The sequence below is a fragment of the Paracoccidioides brasiliensis genome (genome assembly GCF_000150735.1).
Source record: "Paracoccidioides brasiliensis Pb18 unplaced genomic scaffold supercont2.1, whole genome shotgun sequence".
Lineage (NCBI taxonomy): Eukaryota > Fungi > Ascomycota > Eurotiomycetes > Onygenales > Ajellomycetaceae > Paracoccidioides > Paracoccidioides brasiliensis.
In genome coordinates this window covers 2,652,257-2,670,254 of record NW_011371358.1, presented here as the reverse complement: position 1 = coordinate 2,670,254, position 17,998 = coordinate 2,652,257, and the positions used below count along the sequence as shown (strand labels likewise).

At 47.3% G+C, this 17,998-nt stretch overlaps 7 protein-coding genes across 7 annotated transcripts; 3 read left to right on the top strand and 4 right to left on the bottom strand.

Moving 5' to 3' along the window:
* Window positions 1-38: 38 nt before the first annotated feature.
* On the top strand, window positions 39-1,470 carry PADG_00818 (uncharacterized protein; the record flags this gene model as incomplete). Its single annotated transcript, XM_010758204.1, has 3 exons — window positions 39-350; window positions 459-710; window positions 808-1,470. 3 exons carry the CDS (start codon window positions 39-41, stop codon window positions 1,468-1,470), a joined length of 1,227 nt encoding a protein of 408 aa, XP_010756506.1.
* Window positions 1,471-2,380: 910 nt separating this feature from the next.
* PADG_11151 (uncharacterized protein) lies at window positions 2,381-2,620 on the top strand (the record flags this gene model as incomplete). Its single annotated transcript, XM_010758445.1, has 1 exon — window positions 2,381-2,620. The coding sequence occupies one exon, from the start codon at window positions 2,381-2,383 to the stop codon at window positions 2,618-2,620; it is 240 nt and encodes a 79-aa protein (XP_010756747.1).
* A 1,352-nt stretch (window positions 2,621-3,972) lies between these two features.
* On the top strand, window positions 3,973-6,306 carry PADG_00817 (uncharacterized protein; the record flags this gene model as incomplete). Its single annotated transcript, XM_010757691.1, has 8 exons — window positions 3,973-4,088; window positions 4,212-4,253; window positions 4,440-4,892; window positions 4,963-5,120; window positions 5,233-5,420; window positions 5,509-5,613; window positions 5,680-5,789; window positions 5,895-6,306. 8 exons carry the CDS (start codon window positions 3,973-3,975, stop codon window positions 6,304-6,306), a joined length of 1,584 nt encoding a protein of 527 aa, XP_010755993.1.
* A 149-nt stretch (window positions 6,307-6,455) lies between these two features.
* PADG_00816 (ATP-dependent RNA helicase DBP8) lies at window positions 6,456-8,199 on the bottom strand (the record flags this gene model as incomplete). The annotated part of the gene is made up of 2 exons (XM_010758203.1): window positions 6,456-7,515; window positions 7,619-8,199. 2 exons carry the CDS (start codon window positions 8,197-8,199, stop codon window positions 6,456-6,458), a joined length of 1,641 nt encoding a protein of 546 aa, XP_010756505.1.
* Window positions 8,200-8,812: 613 nt separating this feature from the next.
* On the bottom strand, window positions 8,813-11,133 carry PADG_00815 (uncharacterized protein; the record flags this gene model as incomplete). Its single annotated transcript, XM_010757690.1, has 5 exons — window positions 8,813-9,660; window positions 9,727-10,223; window positions 10,305-10,399; window positions 10,477-10,618; window positions 10,916-11,133. 5 exons carry the CDS (start codon window positions 11,131-11,133, stop codon window positions 8,813-8,815), a joined length of 1,800 nt encoding a protein of 599 aa, XP_010755992.1.
* A 969-nt stretch (window positions 11,134-12,102) lies between these two features.
* Window positions 12,103-14,601, bottom strand: PADG_00814 (branchpoint-bridging protein; the record flags this gene model as incomplete). Its single annotated transcript, XM_010758202.1, has 8 exons — window positions 12,103-12,141; window positions 12,203-12,847; window positions 12,923-13,125; window positions 13,188-13,296; window positions 13,368-13,591; window positions 13,828-14,045; window positions 14,147-14,360; window positions 14,439-14,601. 8 exons carry the CDS (start codon window positions 14,599-14,601, stop codon window positions 12,103-12,105), a joined length of 1,815 nt encoding a protein of 604 aa, XP_010756504.1.
* A 1,039-nt stretch (window positions 14,602-15,640) lies between these two features.
* Window positions 15,641-17,601, bottom strand: PADG_00813 (uncharacterized protein; the record flags this gene model as incomplete). The annotated part of the gene is made up of 4 exons (XM_010758201.1): window positions 15,641-16,516; window positions 16,576-16,761; window positions 16,821-16,879; window positions 16,932-17,601. The coding sequence occupies 4 exons, from the start codon at window positions 17,599-17,601 to the stop codon at window positions 15,641-15,643; spliced, it is 1,791 nt and encodes a 596-aa protein (XP_010756503.1).
* Window positions 17,602-17,998: the final 397 nt, after the last annotated feature.

The window sequence follows — 17,998 nt, the reverse complement described above, 5'->3', positions numbered from 1 at the left end:
GTTTTGTTTATCATATAACTACGTATATTTCTGCAACAATGTCACAGCCAAGTCCAACGAAATCCGAACGACGCGTTCTGGTTGACAAATCAACCAACGCGTCTCTGACTCGATCCCTTTCCCAGAGCACAACCAAGTCGAACCTCTCTACATCTAAAGCTCTGTGCGACGTCATGCCCCCGATACCCTCTTCTGTCCTGACGGGCCAGAAAAGATCAATTGACCAGGTAGACTTTGATCAGAATGGATCAAGTTCGACAAAGAGCTCATTCAACAGGATCCGGCGAGAAGATGAATTCTATATCTATGAAGAGAGTAACACTCAATCTAGCACAGATACTGATAAACAGGTGTGTTCAGCGTTATTTGATGTCGACAACATACATGCAATAGGCAACCAAAATTGTGGTTGCAACAGACTGGCATAGATGGAGCATAAACTAATCAGAAATTCACAGATGACTCTTTCATCTGCCTTTCTTCAAACCGCACCTTTCCTTGATCAAAACACTCCACCCAAAATCTCATCTTCACAAAGAAGCGACACCATGTCTTCCCTGCTTAATCTCAGCTTTGGGACTGAGAACAAGTCCCTGCCCAACCCCTCAGCACCCTCCCCCACAAAACCGAAAGCAGCCACCACCACCACCACTACCACCACTTCAGTCGTGCCGACGGACCCCACTGAGAGAAAGGCTTTTATCCAACAGGTGAGCAACCGCACCCTGACGACCACTGTTGCTCGGCTACAATCCGCGTAGTGTGTTAACAGTTCTGTTGCTGACCCCGTTTGCATCCACCATACAGAAAGCAGATCTACTCCGCAGTCGCGTCCAGTTTGCCATGAAAAACATGAAAAACGTCAAAGACAACCAGATCGACCGTCGTATCTCGGAGCTCGAGGCACATGCAAATAGCCGCGATCGCCTTTCCATCTCCCACCTACTACGCTCTTCCCCACGCCCGATCAACGCGACCAGAATTCAGCTCCATCAGCAGCAGCAGCATCGACAGGGCAAGGACGAGGCTATGGACCTGACCCCAAAGGCCAAAATTCCCAAGCTCCTCCCAGCGCCCATTCTGCGCCCAGGTCCTTACGCACCGAAAAATACAATCCATTCCCCACCACCCGCCTCAACTGCTAGCAACAAGATGGAGGGCGAGGCGACTCCCGCCGATGCCAGCGTGTCCAATGAAAGCATACACAAAAATAAAAGCAATGGCAACGGCAACCATAGCAGCGATCACGGTGACGGCGACGATAACCCCCCCGAAACCCCTGCCTCTCCCGTTCAATCACACAGCCCTCCACAGACCGGTGACCCGATCATCATGATCAAGAAAAACGTGAAGATGTGCGCTGTGGAACAGATGCTTGCTGCGGAGAAGGATGATGCGATTGATGGGCTGATGAAACTGATGCAGACTACGACTAAATATGATGCGCTAGACGAGGAATGGACTGGGTGATCGATTGAACAAGTTTACTGGCACATACATCCTGGATGAACAGGGCGGACAAGCTCGATTTCGATTATCTCGGGAATTTTGCAAGGTTGGATCTGGGCTTAGTTTCCGACTTGGTAGTTGAAAACTCGCTAAGTTGGGTTTCCCTTGTTTTTTTTTTTTTTTTTTTTTATTCTTCTTCTTTCTTCTTTTTTTCTCTTTTTCCTTTTTTCCCCTTTTTCCCTTTTCTTCTTGTACGATATCTCAACGCGCTGAATTGGATGGGATGAAACGGCGATGGGTTGAAGCCCGGCTTCACGGAGATGATTATGAGTTGCGATTGTGGTCTTCTAATTGCTCTTGGGCTATCCTATTTTTACCGGGGAGTGCGACGGTTACTTTGGACAACGGAGTGCGAAATGCCCTCATAGAGAAGCGGTTTTCGCATCTACCAAGGTAATTTATGATATGCTTCTTGATACTCATCTACTCCTGGATCGTCCTAATACTTTGTCGTAGCGCTCCGTAGATGTGGAAACGTTACCTTCAAAATACCCCTGAATCTAGAGCCCTGCAAGTCACGTGGAAGTCCTAACCTGGTAATTCTGCCCTTACCTCAACTGCTTCACTCTTCACACTTTTCACTTCAACCATCTCTGGTGTGGAGACATACATACATCGGGATGTTGTCATTTCTGAGAAATACGACTTATTGAATCTCCGCCCACTGAAACACTTCTTCTATTCAGTGATCCTCTCAAGCAGAGAAAATGCCACTGATCATGATTGCACATATATCAAAAGATTCCTCGCAATTTGCGCAACCAATAAGTTTTTAACTTGCTATGTGCCTTGCTATACATTATTTCCATGTTTTAACCCATGGTGAATATCAAGTTTTTAAATTCTTTTGTTATTCAAACATCATCGCCGAATGTCATATCTGGACGAAGAATTACTCGGGAAAGATGAATTCTCCCTACCTTCACAGCTTGATCATTTTTCATCAGGAGTTTTGAACGCGAGTGCGTCGAGCATGCGGCGGATATACGTGAAGTATGTGGGCAAGAAGCGGGCGGCAGCTTCTGAGAAGCAGCAGCGGATAGCGAAAGAGAAGACGGTGGCTGCTGCGGAAAGAGGAGCAGAAGAAGCAAAAAAGCAATGTGGAAATTGATGGCGAAGGAAAGCCTCGCGATGCTGGCGTTGGTGGTGACAATAAGCATCATCAGAAGGCCGCTCCTGTAAGTAACCCCTTCCCCCCTTTCCTGGCTGCAGGCACCGCTGCTAGCTGTGGGGTATAAATTTGTACGAGCTGCGGCGTGTAGCTGGCCAAACTACAACTTCGAAGACCATCTCTGCGCTGTTATCACCCGCAGAGGCCCCCGGGGGGGGGGGGGGGGGGGGCAGATGTGCGTGTGTTGAGTTTTCGCTCTGTGATCTTGGGATCTCGAATGCACAGTTCGTTGGCCATGAAGCTAGTAACTTCGTGGCAGAGAGAAGACATAAGGAGAAAAGTCGTACGCTGGGGAGAAAGGGGGCATATGTTTGATTGGCAGGTAATTGGTAACCTGCTGTAAATTGAGGCTTGTCACTGTTGTTTAACCAATGTCCACCATTCACAGATATACATATATATATGGTGTCAGAAACTGGTAGGTTGATTTCTTGACAGATCTTGAATTCATGAACCACAAGTTAGACAGTGGCTTCTTTCTCACACTCTACAGAATCCAGTGGAGGAAAAAGTAGCAACACACCATAGCAAGAAAGAAACAACAAGGAAAACAGGTTAAAACAGTCAACAGTCAAAGGAACAAAGATGGAAAAGAGGAACACCACAGAAAGACAAGGGCTTATTATGTCTGCTTCCAAAACAGAAAGTGTGAATAGTGTTTGTATTCCTTTGAGGGTGTGAAGAAACCCAAGGACAATGAGAAGTTCACGCCCAGGATGACTTGAGAACGAGCACAACTGGGTCAGTCTACTGAGTAACTCGCGCAGGGAAAAGCAGATGATGAAAAAGAAAAATGATATTGAGTAAGGATCTAGCAGTGAATCAAGTGAAGAGGAGAAGAGAGGCTGCGAAGTGAAAGAAAAAGGAACACATTTTAAGTATATTTGCTAAACAAGAGATTTATGTGTAGATGAAAGCTGTGACCATTTTTATCCTGATCCTCCAGCGCTGTGTGTTACATATTATTCATCGATCCTTTCCCAAATATTTTATTACAGCCCCTTCTTAGTGACTATCATGTTTGAAGTTCCTTTTCTCACTCACCCTGAAAGCGATCAGAATTTCCCAGCAATCAGTGTGTTAAAGCAAACAAGATCCCACCATTTCAGAAACTTCCCCTGCGCTCTCTCCTCACACACATAACACCAAGAAAATAAACATTGAAATTTCTCTCCAGCTTCATTTCTTTATCATCCAGCTTTTTTGATTCTTTGCTCCTCTTGCCCCGTTGCCAATACATCAAACATATTCCGACACGCGAAAAGAAGAGGCATTCAATAGTATAGGGGGAAATGCCTCCTGTAACGAGAAGCGGTGAGGGCCAGAGAGGGCACATCCCCTGTCGAGGATCCCTTAGGCCTAGAGGCTGTTCACACAGTCCGATTCTGGAGGATCAGGAGCAGCCAGTGTAAGTGTCAGACTGGTGTAATCGATTTACTCGATGAATTTAATCTTCATTCCTCCCAACCCCCGCGTGGGCTCAGAAGCATAAAAGAAACTAACATGTGATCTTTGGTGCGTGCTTTGACAGAGGGATGTCTGATGCTGTTCAGAGGCGAGTACCCAGGCAAGGGTGAGTGACAGAGTTATTGGCGCAAAAGACTTGGTTGGGAAGGCCAAAGACCATGGTCAGATGAGTCTTTTGAGGGCGCACGATAACATATTTTTTGTGCAATTCCATTCTCTTCAAGTATCTCCAGGTTTGCTGTAAATTTGGAACGAAGAACTTAAAACTAATAAAATTTAAACATCACACCAGTCAAGAGATATTTTACCGCTATGAGGCTACCGGGGACCCAACAAGCAAAGACGGAACTTCCGACACTCGGTTTTCATGGGATATCGAGAAGGGTAACTGGATTCCAAAATCAGAGTGGTTGGAGAAGATGATAGGACCCACTGAGAGAGTAAGGATGGCCGCGGAGAGTAGCGAGGCAGATCCAATCGACCCGGTCAGTGTGGAAGCAGATATGGAAACCGATGTCCCCGCAGTGGAGGAGAGTGCAAAAGATATTGCCAGCGACAATATCAACAAAATGGAATCTGAGAAGAGCAAGGAAAACGTGGTGGATGATGCAGAGACAGAAGAAGATATACAAGGCGAAGTAGAGGATTGTCCGTCGAAAATCATAAAGCTTAAGTCGGGCCCCATGGGCGTAGACGGGAAGAAGCGGAAGAGAGCTCATAGCCCACCACCTAGCCCACAAACACAGTAGCCGGAAGAACCTGATATAGCTTCGGTGGCTAATCCAATTGATACCCCTGAGAAAATTGCAGAGAAGCAGCGGATTGAAAAATATTAAGAGGCTTCTGGCATTAACTGCCGTGGGATTAGGTCAGATTCAGGCTTCAGGGGAGAAAGTTGCTCCTGAATTGGACAAGGATATAACTGGGCCACCGCCAAAGAAGTTTAAACCAATGAGAGGGACAGCCCTGGCAAGTGGACATTGGTTTTCTCTAGGGACGCAGATTGCTCCCCTTAAGGAGGAATTAGCAAATATGATGAGAAAAGAACCGGACGCCGAACCCGCCAAACCGATCTGACTCAACAGGAGAAGAATTGGGTATGAATACCAAGCCAAAACCGGTGGTTAAAAAAACAAAGTTTCCAGGAAAAAGAGCTACGAAAAAGGCCCAGCCAAAAGTTTCCCAAGTGGTATTGGATGGCGAAGATGCTGTTCTCGACATTGATGCTACTCCCAAGCCGGAAGAAAGGCAGAAAAAGCCAGAGGCAAGTAGAGTTAGAAAGAAGCCTCAGCCAGCAGTTGCTCCAGTGGTGATGGAAGGTGAAGTGAATTTTCAGTGGGCTGATATAGCTCCAAAGCTAGAAAAACGGCAAAGAAAGCTGCCTACAAAAAGGAGTAAGAACATCACCCAGCCAGCGGTGGCTCCAGCAGTATCGGTCAATGAAGGAGTTATTCTGGGGGATCAATGTAGCCCCTAAGCCAGAAGAGTAGCTATAAAAGCAAGCGGCAAAAAGAGTTTAAAAGAAACGTCAGCCGGAAAATGCTCCAGTGCCACGGGAAGGTGTAGAGCCTGTGTTTCGTGCGTATATAGTTCCTAAGCCGAAAGAACCGCAGAAAAAAGCCGCCTGTAAAATGAGTGAACAGTAAGACTAGCCAGCAAGCAGTTGTCTCAGTGGCACCGGAAGTTGAAGATGCTGTTTTGGGAAATGATACGCTGGAAGAAAAAACGGAAAAAACCAAAAGCGAAGAGAGCAAGAAAGAAGCCACAGCAAGAAGTTCCCCAACCGGCAAACGGATGAAGATGGGGGCTGTTCAGAGCCTATTATAGCTCCTAAGCCTGAAAGACAACCGAAGAAGCCACCGGTTGAGAGAAGAAGACCAAGAAAAATCGCGGCCGCCACCGCAGCGGCAGGCGGTATGACCGTTCAAGAGGACAACGCTACAAGTGAGATTGTGGTTCCTGAAGTGACAGTGACTGGACACCAGCAAGAAACTCGGGAGACAACTGTAATGAAAGAGGCCGCCGGGGAACAGGTCGTGTCGTGTCGGGTAAGGAAAGAAAACTGGACGAGCCAGCTATCCCGCAGCAGGAAGAGACGAACGGAGCTGAAACAGGTGGCCGGCAAAAGAGGGTCTGTCGAGCGCCTAAACAGCAGATGAATTGAAAGACTGCCTGTCTATTGCTAGGAAGCCCACCCAGTAAGAAGATGGAAATACTCAACAAAAAAAAAAAAATAATAAAAAAAAATAAAAAATAAGGCCGACGACGACGACGAGGAGTAAAAGTAATGCGGAAAAATAAAATTGTTCTAGCGGACTTTCTTTAGTTTCCTCACCCTCCGGCCAAGGACGTCTCTCCCTTCTTCTATCTCTCCCGTAGCCTCTCGCTTCGCCTCTCCAACTTCCTTTAGAATCCCGCCTCGTACAATCCTACCCTCAATGCTGACTCCTTCCTCCTTCCATTCTTCCATCTTCCTCCCCACACGATCTTCAATGGCCAAAACCAACTGAACATCGCGTTGGCCAACCAGAGTAACTGCCTCACCTTCACGCCCGGCTCTGGCAGTTCGGCCAACGCGATGCACATAGTCATCGGGATTGCGAGGTACGCCGAAGTTAATTACCAAACTCACGCTGGGGATATCCAGGCCACGAGCAGCGACGTCAGTAGCAACTAATATACGAGCGGCAGATGCACGAAAGCGCGAGAGATTTGCAGTACGCTCTGATTGTGGCAGAAGGCTATGCAGCGATGTGGCCCTATGGCCAAGTCGTCGCAGCATACGTTCAAGGAGATCTGCAGTTTTCGTATGATTGCAAAAGATAATGGCCGCTTTCGACGAATTACCGTCCGTCGATAAAAGGACGTGGAGAAAGGCCTCACGATGGGTTAGGGGCACCAGGAGATAGCTTTGCTTGAGAGTACGTGGGATAGTAGCTTGATTTTCGGTTGATATTTCTGTTACGAAGATCGGAGGTTTGCTCGCTGGTCGAGGCATGGATTTGAGAGCTCGAACTTCAGGGGTGACTGTTGCTGTGAAAAGCAGAGTTTGACGAGCTGTCGAAGGGGGAAGCGCAGAGAGGCAGGTTTCCAGGTCGGCAAGCATGCTTCCCGGTCCAGATTCTAGCAGGCGGTCAGCTTCATCGAGAACGACAAAGCGTGCGCGGTTGAGACCACAGATAGTGTCTCTCCCGGAGCTGTTGATGTGATCCGCCAGACGACCAGGAGTGGCAATCACTACGTGGGGGCGCTGAGAGAGAGCAATGGCTTGTGGGCGCATTTCAGTTCCACCAGTGATAAGGATTGGTTTGAGAGATTGCGGCGCTGATATGGCCTTGATTTGTTCAAAAATTTGTAACGCCAGTTCCCTGTATTAATAGATCTCAAGTTAGCAGAAGTAGAGGGACAGTGATAACAATTTAAAATTGAGCAGGTACAAGAAGAAAGAGCCTTCTGCTATTATGTGCATACCTCGTTGGTGTCAACACCACCGCAAAGATCCCAAACGGATCCTCAGACCACTTTTGCAATATCGGCGCCGCAAACGCAACAGTCTTCCCTGAACCAGTCCTGCTCCCACCTATACAATCCCTCCCCTTAAGAATCTCCGGTATGCATGCTTTCTGGATTGCCGTCGGTCGTTTGATAGCCATTGTGGATAAGGACCCTACGAGCCATGGCGCAAGGCCCAGGGTTGCAAATGATGAACCGTCCGATGGAGCGGTTGTAGCCAGTGCATCTTTCGCGATAATTGGATCCGCATCAGCGGACTGCTTCTTTTGGACATTATTTCCAGTGTCTACAAGCTTCTTCTTTATTCGTGATACGATCGGCAGGAGGGGTTGTTGCGGGGCTGCCGCTTGGGGGGTTATTGAGATTTCATCTTCGGAAGAGTTGGAGCTTCTTCCAGGTGATAACGATATTCGACGTCGTTTGGAGGGTCGGGCAACTTCTGATATTTCCACTCCATTATCTTCATTAGATGATACATTGGAAGCAGATAAATTACCGCCTGATTCCAATCCAACTTCTATATCTTTAAAGGGCGCCATATTGTTTGGCTCAATTGTGAAGACATATTTTAAATGTGGCTCACGATGAAAAATAAAAAATTATACGGAGTATTGCCAATGGACTCCGAAGGCGGTGAGATACTGCTCTCACGTGATATCGAAAAGGGGAAGTCCCTTTCCCGAGGTTATTGTGGACGTGTAAAGATATATTAATGGATCCTAAAGAGCTGTTTATAGATTAGAAAATTAATATCGTATTAAATAGCAGTGCAATAATGAGGTCCTATCTAAATTCAATATCTTGTCTAACAGTCTGAACCGTGAAACCCCGAGATTCCACGCAAAGTTGAGTGGCAAGACCAGAAACAGGGCGCTTGGGGTTCGAACGGGAGGGAAAAAGAAACGGGACCTCTAACTGAATGGCTAGAAAGAAGGGAAGAGTGGAAATAGACACGTCAACATTAATGTGTACTTCCTTGCTCGACGAAATTCCTCCGAAAAGAATAATGATTTCTCAACCAGGTATGTATTCTAGATATTTCTTCTCCCTCACCTGCTGGGCCGGTATGCTAGAAGAGTCCAACGATCCAATTTTGGTGTCTATAGGTGAATGTAAACAGAGGGTACCACAAAAAGACACATAGAAACAGAGCTACCTCTCACATCGACTCCGCCTACGCAACGAGGGCGCGGAGTGAAGCTCATACGACTCGCCCCTCTCCAACTCATCCTCAACTGCAGAATCCGAAGATCTAAACACTCCACTCCTATTTCCAGAAGGTGGAATCACAGTTATGTCGCTGTCTTCATAACCATGTGTTCCACCCACACTCTCCATAGTAAAGGGGCTAGCGGTCGGTGCGTCGAGGATAGCAAGTTCCTGCTGCGTGAACCAGCGCGGAAGCAGAAACGTTCGAACGGGGATGAGAATAAGAATGAACACGGGGAATCCGATCGCAGCAATTGTCTGTGTGATGGCAAAAGTCGCTCCAAAACCGAGGAGTTCAATCCCAACAAAGGCCCAAATGGCCAGTCTCCGATCAATTCGTTTCAGCGGATCAGATGCTGGCGTGAGTTTCCTGTCCTGAGCGAGGAACTTGATTTTCTGCGTCACTCCGTTGCCCAACAGAGCCTGGACGCCCATTATGAAAAAGAGTCCCGCCATAACTCCTTGGGGAATTAGATGCAAGACAACAAGGAGGGGGCCGCTCATCGTGCCTAGTGTTAGAATGCCTTGCGCAAGGTTGCTGAGTCGTTGTTCAACGACGTGGTCGATAACATGGACTGCTTTACCCTTGTTCGCTTCGTCTTCATCGGCATCCTGACGGGTCACACAGAGTGCTGCGGTGTGGAAGGGCGCTTGAGGAATGAGGCCGTTGGGGAAAGGGATACCTAGAACTCCGGCTACCCCGGTAGTTAAACCAAGCAGAAAGATATCCCAATGGAATCCAGCAGGTTTCCGAAGCGGAAATTCGGTACCTTGAGCTATCAAGGACGAAACTAGCTGATGTATTAGTATTTTCTGCAAAGTTGAAAAACCAACAACTGGAAAGTAGTTTTAAGAACCATTATGATCAAAGTAGAATAGAATCGTCAAGAGCAGGGCGAAAGGTATCGTAAGGAATATAACAGCGACACCCATGTCCCAGAAATTCACAGCCCAGCCGCGGTCTGAAGTGGGGAAAAAGGCCTTGCTCGTGGGCAATGTTTCGATGGGTACATTTTTTATATGCCCAATGTGAACGAACCCCGTAAAGAAAACGATGGTGAGCGGGGTCCCATAGTCCTCGATGAATTTGCGGACATGTCGCTGGAAGAGATTGCTTTCCCCAATCGTGCCAGAGATATAGGCGCACATAAGCACCAGGAGAGATACCATGATGGACTGGTAGGCAGAGGCTTCACCAAATTTGCCCCACTGACGGGTGAGAACCTGGATCCCCTTTTGCAGGTAGATAAATGCCACGTAGAATCCAAAGATATCACAAGAGAAACGAGTGACGTAAGTCAATGCATTGCAGGAGTTCGTAATGGCAAGAATCCAATGCATTACCATCGCCCATCTAAAATTATGTCAGTATATTTCCATATAACCTCAGCCCACGTATGAGCATTGACATGTGGACGGGAATAAGGGACCTCACATTCCTATCCAGCACATAAAACCCAAGTAATTGATCCCTGTCGGTGACATGATATCATAAACAGTATAGCTGAAGACGGTAATAGGACCTGTGAGCTGGCATTCAGCAAAATGATCATGATAGCCTTTTTGCCCCTCTGAAGATGCACCAATTGAAGGCACGAACCTGTTACTCCAACGATAACCAAGGGTTGGCACGCAAGAAAAGAGAAAACCACTGCACCCAGGACTGAAGCCAAAAGCACCTCATTAACCCCGTAGCTCATGTTTGTTTTTTCGAACATATCTAAGGAAAATGCAAGAGCGGGTAAAATGCTGCAGTTACAGTAAGCATCTCTATCGTTTCCACTATCGTGTATGGGTATATAGAGCGTTATTTAAAAACTGCATTTCGCTCTCGTTCGGTTTGTAGCTCATTTTTACTGGACAGCTTGTCGAGCAATGTCATGAACAGACTAGTCCACGTTCTCTCCAAGTGCTTCAGGCCGAAACACTTGATATGATGATGGGCGAAAAGGAGTGGGGAAAGGGGAAATATGCTACAAATGAAGGAGTATAAAAAAAAGAAAGAAAGAAAGAAAGAAAGAAAAATGTATATTCTCCGGGGCATACTTTGCAAAATACATATACACCGTCGCAGGAACGACGCGATAATCCCAAGCATCCCTCCAGTCGCTTGCGTAGTATGGCGCCCTCCTTTTGATATCGCTTATCATGCCCTGGAAAAAGTGGATATGCCACCACTTCTCGATCGAGGATGAAGTTGTCGCTGTCGACATCGAAAGTGTAGGTGTCGCATCAGGGGGGCGCATTGGCTCCTGGGACGTCATGGTGGGGCGAGCGACGGGAATTATCTCTTGCTGGATGCAGAGATGAGATATCCTGGCCTTGGCTCTGCTCTGGCTGTTTCCGCTGTGCACGCGATGAGGGTGAGGATGAGGAACGAGATGAGTGGAAATTGAGTCCTGTGGGGAGACTGAATATTCTAAGCGATGATGATTGCTGCTCTGGAGACATCTTCAGATGATACAATCTATCTAATAGAGAACGGCGTAAACGAAGAATTATCATTGGCTCCAACGAATAAAGCAGAATAAATCGCATTCTGAGTCGGGATATGGAACTATCCTCTCTCCAATATACTCATCGAGGGTCTGGGGAGGAAAAATGATATAGAGAAGCTGATGATAGCCCTTTGCTTGAGAGTGGGTAGGTAGTTGGGGCCTCGGACACTCTCCAGGTTGACGTCATGGTATAGCCTTTTTGAAGTGTGGGAGAAAGGCCTAAACCCTCCTCACCGGCAGGCTGTCCCGGCGCTTCTTCCAAGAGTTCTGTTTAAGAGAACATTGGAAGAATTGATGGATACCCCGTACACAGATGCGGAGCGTATTTACTGGTAGTGGGCTTATTCCAGCTGTGCTGGTATTGCAAAACACTGGTAGGCATAAATTTACATGGTGAATTTGTAACTAGATATTTATCGTTGGAACGAAGGTAAGTAGAGCAATTGGTATCATACACAAGTTAGTTAATAGCTTAAATCATTGCCAATTAGTTAGCAGTCAAACTCTTTGATTAAAAACGAAATCTCCGTATATAGAGCAAGTTTGTTTAGACGTTCCAAATTGTATCTTCCCTTCTTTTCACCATATCCCTATTGACAGTTGTTAGTGTTCTTTTGAGCTTGGAAATTACACTACTAAACTACACAAAGCTGACAATCCTGATACGTTCTACTAATTTGAAACCCTTTTGCTGAGGTTAGTAGCGTGCATCGAATGTCGTTCAGATTGGGCAATTTAAGCGGGTGGAGGAGGTGGTGGCTGGTCGCTCGGTGGCTGTAAATGAGGTTTAGTCAGTAAATTGTTCAAATAGGTTGTCGAGTGCGTGAATACTAACCGGAGGTGGTGGCCCCTCGGCAGGGGGCGGAGGCGGTGTGATTCCCGCACTATAACCTGAGAATATGGCTCCCATTCCCGGGGGGGGAGGGGGGACCGCACTGAGGCCAGGGGGGGCTCCCATAGGTTGCTGGGGTGGGAAAGCCGAATAGCCAGGGTAGCCGTAGCTTGTATGTCCTCCTGGGGGGGCCAATGCCGGTACTGATACTGGTGCAGGTGCTGGATGTGGTGCATGGTGCTGTTGTTGCCAAGGAGCTGGTGCTCCCGTTCCGCCCTGTCCTCCATGTCCATGCCCACCGTGGCCCCCGTATCCGCCGCTGTGCGATCCATACCCGTATCCATCACCACCTCTGCTATCTCTATCGCCACGGTCCCCTCGATCGCCCCGATCATAACGCCCGCTAGCACCGCCAGCTGCCCAAGGAGGAGGAGCTCCATGTTCACGGGGTGGATAATCGTCACGCGGGCGCTCTTCTCTTGGTCGTTGCCAAGGAGCGGGCCCACCGGTAGGACCACGTTCCCATGGTTTCAATTGGCGTTCACCACTATAGTTATCGTTTTGTTCGTAACCACCAGGACCAGCTTCGATGCGGCGGGGAGGTTTGTCGTCGCTAGGTGCGGCACCTCCGAGCTCTTGCATGAGTTGCTGTATCAAATGTTAGCGCTTTTTGTCTCTGGGAAGATATGGAAAAGCGAAGAAAATACGGCAGGGCGGATTTACCTCCATCTCGCGGTCCACAGCATCACCGCCACCCCTACGACCAGATTGGCCAGGCGGGCCATGATTGCGCCAGTCAGTCCCTCTCTGGCGGTCTGGACAGTCTTTCGCCATGTGGCCGGCATTTCCACAAACACGGCAAATAATGCTGGCAGTGAAGTTGCGTTGCTCGGGGCAATCATATTTGCGATGACCAATTTGACCACCTTAATAAGTCATTAGCGTTGGGCCCTCAATTAATTCAGGCGGGAATCCAGGTTGAACTCACAATTCTGGCAAGCTTGATTCTCGTCGTCTCTCAATGTTCCGTTAAGTGCAGCAAGCTCTCGTAGCTGATTTCGCTTGAGCTCATTCTGACCTTCGGGAATCGAGGCAGCCTATTTAAGTGTCAGTAGACACATAGTTAAAACACACAAAGGACTGAGTGGGTCAAAATGGTGGAACGTACAGTTTCGATAACATTATGAATCAATTTCTTCGCCTTGTTTACCTTTTCTTCCGTGTCTGCCATGATCAGACAGTGAAGATCTTCTTCCTGGTTGCTAGTGTGAGCCGCGTCAGATCGACCTTTGCCTTCCTTGACAGAGCCTTTGCCCCGAATGGCAATTTTAGCACCGGATTCTGTTTCCATCTTCTTGAGAGTATTTCCACGAGGTCCGATAAGTAAGCCAACTTCAAAAAGAAAAGTAGTAGTCTAAGTGTTAGTCTTTGAAAAGCATAAAGATTTGAAAAGTAGTGGTGCATTAGTATTTGTAGAGGGTTAGTGAAACAGCAAGAAAAATGAGAAAGAAAAGAGAAAGAAAAAAGTAGGAAATAGAGAACAGCGACTCGAGAACGTGGCTCGAGTCGCAAAGCAGAATTGAGGATGAGAAAAAAATGGTTAGGAGTTAGAGGGTTAGTTATCATACTGAAGTTAATCTCTGGATAGTCGTTCACGGGCACATAGACTTTCTCCTGGGTTTTAGTCGGCCGCCTGTAGTCAGACGGCGGGTGATAATTAGGGATGGCTTTAATCGCCTTCTCAATCAGTTTATGACGTTCGTCTTCCAGCCGCTTCCTGTAGCGGTATTCCCTGGTATTCACACGTCTACCGAAGTTGTCGTATTGTGGAGGAGGAGAAGGGGACCTATAGTTATGAAGAGCATCCGTTAGCAAAATCCATGTTCTGATCGAATGCTGGTTCTTCATGTGTGTAGGAGAGGGGAGAAGAGGTTGCAATCCACATACCTGTCTCCATCTGCAGGAACAACATCATTGATCCTAAGTTTCTGACTGATTTCCTCGATACGAAGATGAAGCGTATAGGCCTCAAGTTGTTCATTGGTCATATTTGCCATGATTAAAGTGGGCAGGCCCATGAGACCAGCTGCTTTGTTTTCCTCTGCATCTCCCCAACGGTTGCGCTTCTTGCGCTTCTTGATGCTATCTTCAGGCGGATTAGCTGCAAAAAGGGAAGAGTAATTGAGTCAGTTTGTTCTCTTGACAGATAATATAGAAGCCGGATAAAGCGTAACCTTACCACGCACCGGACTTCGACCACGCTTATGCCCAGGATCTGGTGTTGGTGTCGACACTGCGGTCGAGTCCTCACTTTTGGCGATGTCTTCATCACCCCCCAACCTGCGGCGGCTGCCAAGTGGGATATTGTTAGATCCTGTAATTCCTTGGTTACGCCACGCCATGATTCCTTGTGCGATTCAGGTAATCCAAGAAAATCAGGTCAGTTAGATGGTTGTGATATCTGGAGTTGATATTCTTCACAAGCAACGGGTTGTGGCAACTCTGAGAAAGAGAACGTTAAAAAATGCCGGTCGATCACGTGATACATAAGCGGAAGCTAAAGCAAGCGTAATACTTAGAGCCGGCTAGAAAAATAGGGAGGCACGTGACGAGGGTAGCCGTAGTATCCGGTCCATATAGTACAACTTCAGCTTGTTGAAGAGAGGATGATTCTTTCTAATAATATAACAGGAGTAGAAGAGGAATCACTTCAACAGTCCGCGATCATCACCTTGATAAAAAACCGCAGGCAAGCCAGGACAGGGTTTATCATCTCTTCAACAATGCTTTTCAGTCAAAGAGTATATATAATATCGGAGAACAAGAATCTGAACCCAGGAAACATCCTGCGACACCCAACCACTGCTTAACTGCCGTCCTACGTCGATGAGCTACAAGGAACTAAGTTGAAAAGAAAGGGGTGGGAAAAAGTTTGAGGTTAGGGGTTCACTGCGACATTTCGAGAAAAGGTTTGCGTTAAAATATGTAATTTTTTTTTCTTTTTTTCCCTTTTCATGCTTTTTCTTTTTCTTTTCTTTTCTTTTCTTTTTTTTGCTTTTTTTTTTTTTATCGCTGGCTGTATTCCCGTTCTCTAACTATACATATAGACAGATGAAAAGAAGAAAATAAACATAGAGAATATATGGCCAATGGAAAAAGGAGGATAAGATACACTTTCTCTCATTTTTTAACTGCGGTTAAAGTTTTTTAAAGGGCGACGTAGTTGATAAACGCGGAATGAGAGTGAGGGACATCGAAAATATAATCGAGTCGAGAAAGAATATTGACGGATGTAACAAAGCATAGACTTGACAAAGGATCGTTTCCAGGAGGCTGTCTTTCTCAGTCCCACATAGAGAGGCAGGCAAGAATAAAAAAGTTGAAGAGACGGAAGCAAAAAACGCACCGCGGAAAAAGAATGCCGCGCAAGCGGAAGGAAATCTACCACGAAAAGCTTTCCTCAAGGAAATCAATACAGCTCCCGGATTGCCTCTGTCGGCATGCTCGTCGGACATCATCGCTCAAGCTACCCGTCCCGCAAACAAGGACGCCCATAGCTCCGATCTGATTTTCTATCTCGCCATCGATGAGCGTTTGCACGTTGGGTTTTCCGGGAAACATCTGCACGGTTGAGCTAGGGCTATGGATTTCGCGCGTGTTTCGTGGACGGGTGATAAAGAGCATGATTCGAAGGATATCGCGACGCCCCTCCAAGGACAAGATGCTGTTCATCCATGGACGGATCCACTCGAGGTGCTCAGGTGATTGGATGATCCACACCAGGGTAATTCGACGGGCAGCGACGGTGCCATTGGCAAAGCCTGTAACGAGATAACGGACGAAAGCGACATGATGTGTGATCCCAACACCGGCGGCGAAGAGCAACACTGTCCCGTACGAGTCGAGGGAGTGGTCGACGCCGTATGGTCCTTCGACATAGGCGTTGAGGGAAATGCGGCCATCCCTGTTTGCACTCGCACGTTCGAACAGAGCGTTTGTGAATCCTGTTCGTCGACGGACGATCAAAGAAATGGTGGTTGTTTTTGGCATACTCTGAATATCTTGACGAGATCTGGCGAGTCCCTTCTCTTCATTCAGGTCCTCTTCTGCGTCGCTCCACGCAGCGGTGAAAGGGTGAGACATCCAAAACCCCACGGATGGCATGTAGAGATACAGGTGCTGACCTGGCTTGAATCTCCATGGCCGTGCGAGTTTCAAGGTGATGCGAAGTGCCTCTCCCGGTAGCACTTCGACGGTTGCTTTTGTACATTTCTTCCCGAAGTTTCTCCAAAGAATGATGGCAATACGGATTAAACGCTACATTGCATTAACGACCTGGAAAATACGGAGATTTGCGAGGAATTGATAAAACTTACCTCGAGCCCCCAAAACACGACGGAAGTAATGAGATATCGTCGCTGGGGCCTCTCCTTCAAGTGGATGTATAAAAAGCCGAAAGTCAGTGCCACAAAGAGGATGTGGAGATGCAAGAAGGTCTCATAGAACGCGTGTCTAATTGCAGACGGCGAGTGTAAAGCGAGCATTAAGAAAAATATCATGGCCTGGTCTCATTAGCCCCTGGAATGGAAGTATGCTCCGAGATAGATATTGTTGTACTCACGATTAGGCCGGTCATGATGAACTGGCTTTGGAAAGAAGCCGTGACGGAGTTCCAGCCCTCTATTTTGGGGGTCAGTAGAAGAAGCACACTAAGCTGGAGAGGAAGACTGACTTGTATTGACTTTGTTTATCATCCACGCAAGAACATGGGTGAGACCCTCCAAAACGACGATCCGAGCAAACCAGCGATGTAAAAGATTCCAGGTATCAAAGGATACGTTCAGGAGTTTAATGAGTGGGTTGTTCCTCCCTGCCATGACGACTAAGGGTATTAGATTAACCACAGCCATTGTACCCGAACGGTTTCTAATGATACCCAGGACCTTCGATTCCGCTTCTGGATATGGGACTGTGACGCAGCAGAGGGATACGTTCATCGCGATGATCCCTAAGATAAGGAAGGTTTGGAAGCGAGTGGGAAGAGTTCCAACGTTGATGGCTGTAGAAAGACGGAATTCACGGTTATGCCGGGTTCGAAACAAGGGGGCATATATCACCGATTTCTTCAGCCATGCCCAGAATGGATCCGCCGGGATGAAATATCGTTGGTATTCATTGTTAAGACTCGTGAGTCGCCTTATGTGGTTTGAAAACCGAATAACAGAATGCCAGATCAAGAAAAAGGCAAGGACACATCCTCCAGCTAGGAGAGATAGGCGAGCGAGTTTGTCATCGAGGAGTTTCTCGGGTGTAGGACCTCCTCCACCTGACCTTTTCTCATGCGCTGCGGTCACCGTGCCGAAAACAGCTGAGAGCATATATAAAGATCGCATCGTGACCATTTCGCGTGTTCCGCTCAGAACCCAGGATGGCGTGGGAGTTACAGCTACACAGGCGCGGCCCGTAGCTGCGACAAGATCGAAGTGAGGAAGATAAAATTAAAAAAAATGAGACCAGGACCGAAGCTGGTTTTGGGTTTGATGCTGATAGACAAGCTACAGCGTGGACCCGGAAAATAGGTGGCTGGCAAGTCGATAGCCCCGTAGAGTCTTTTTTTTTTAATTTTTTTTTTTTTTTAAAATGATTGTTGGAAATGAATGGCGATATCTAACTGCGAAGCAAGAAACGAATGGACAAACGGGGTGTTTGAAGAGTGGAAGCGGAGTTGTCTGAAGGGTTGCAGGGAAAAAGGGTGATAGGCTGGAAGAGATTGATCCAGGAGAAAACAGCCTGCCAATT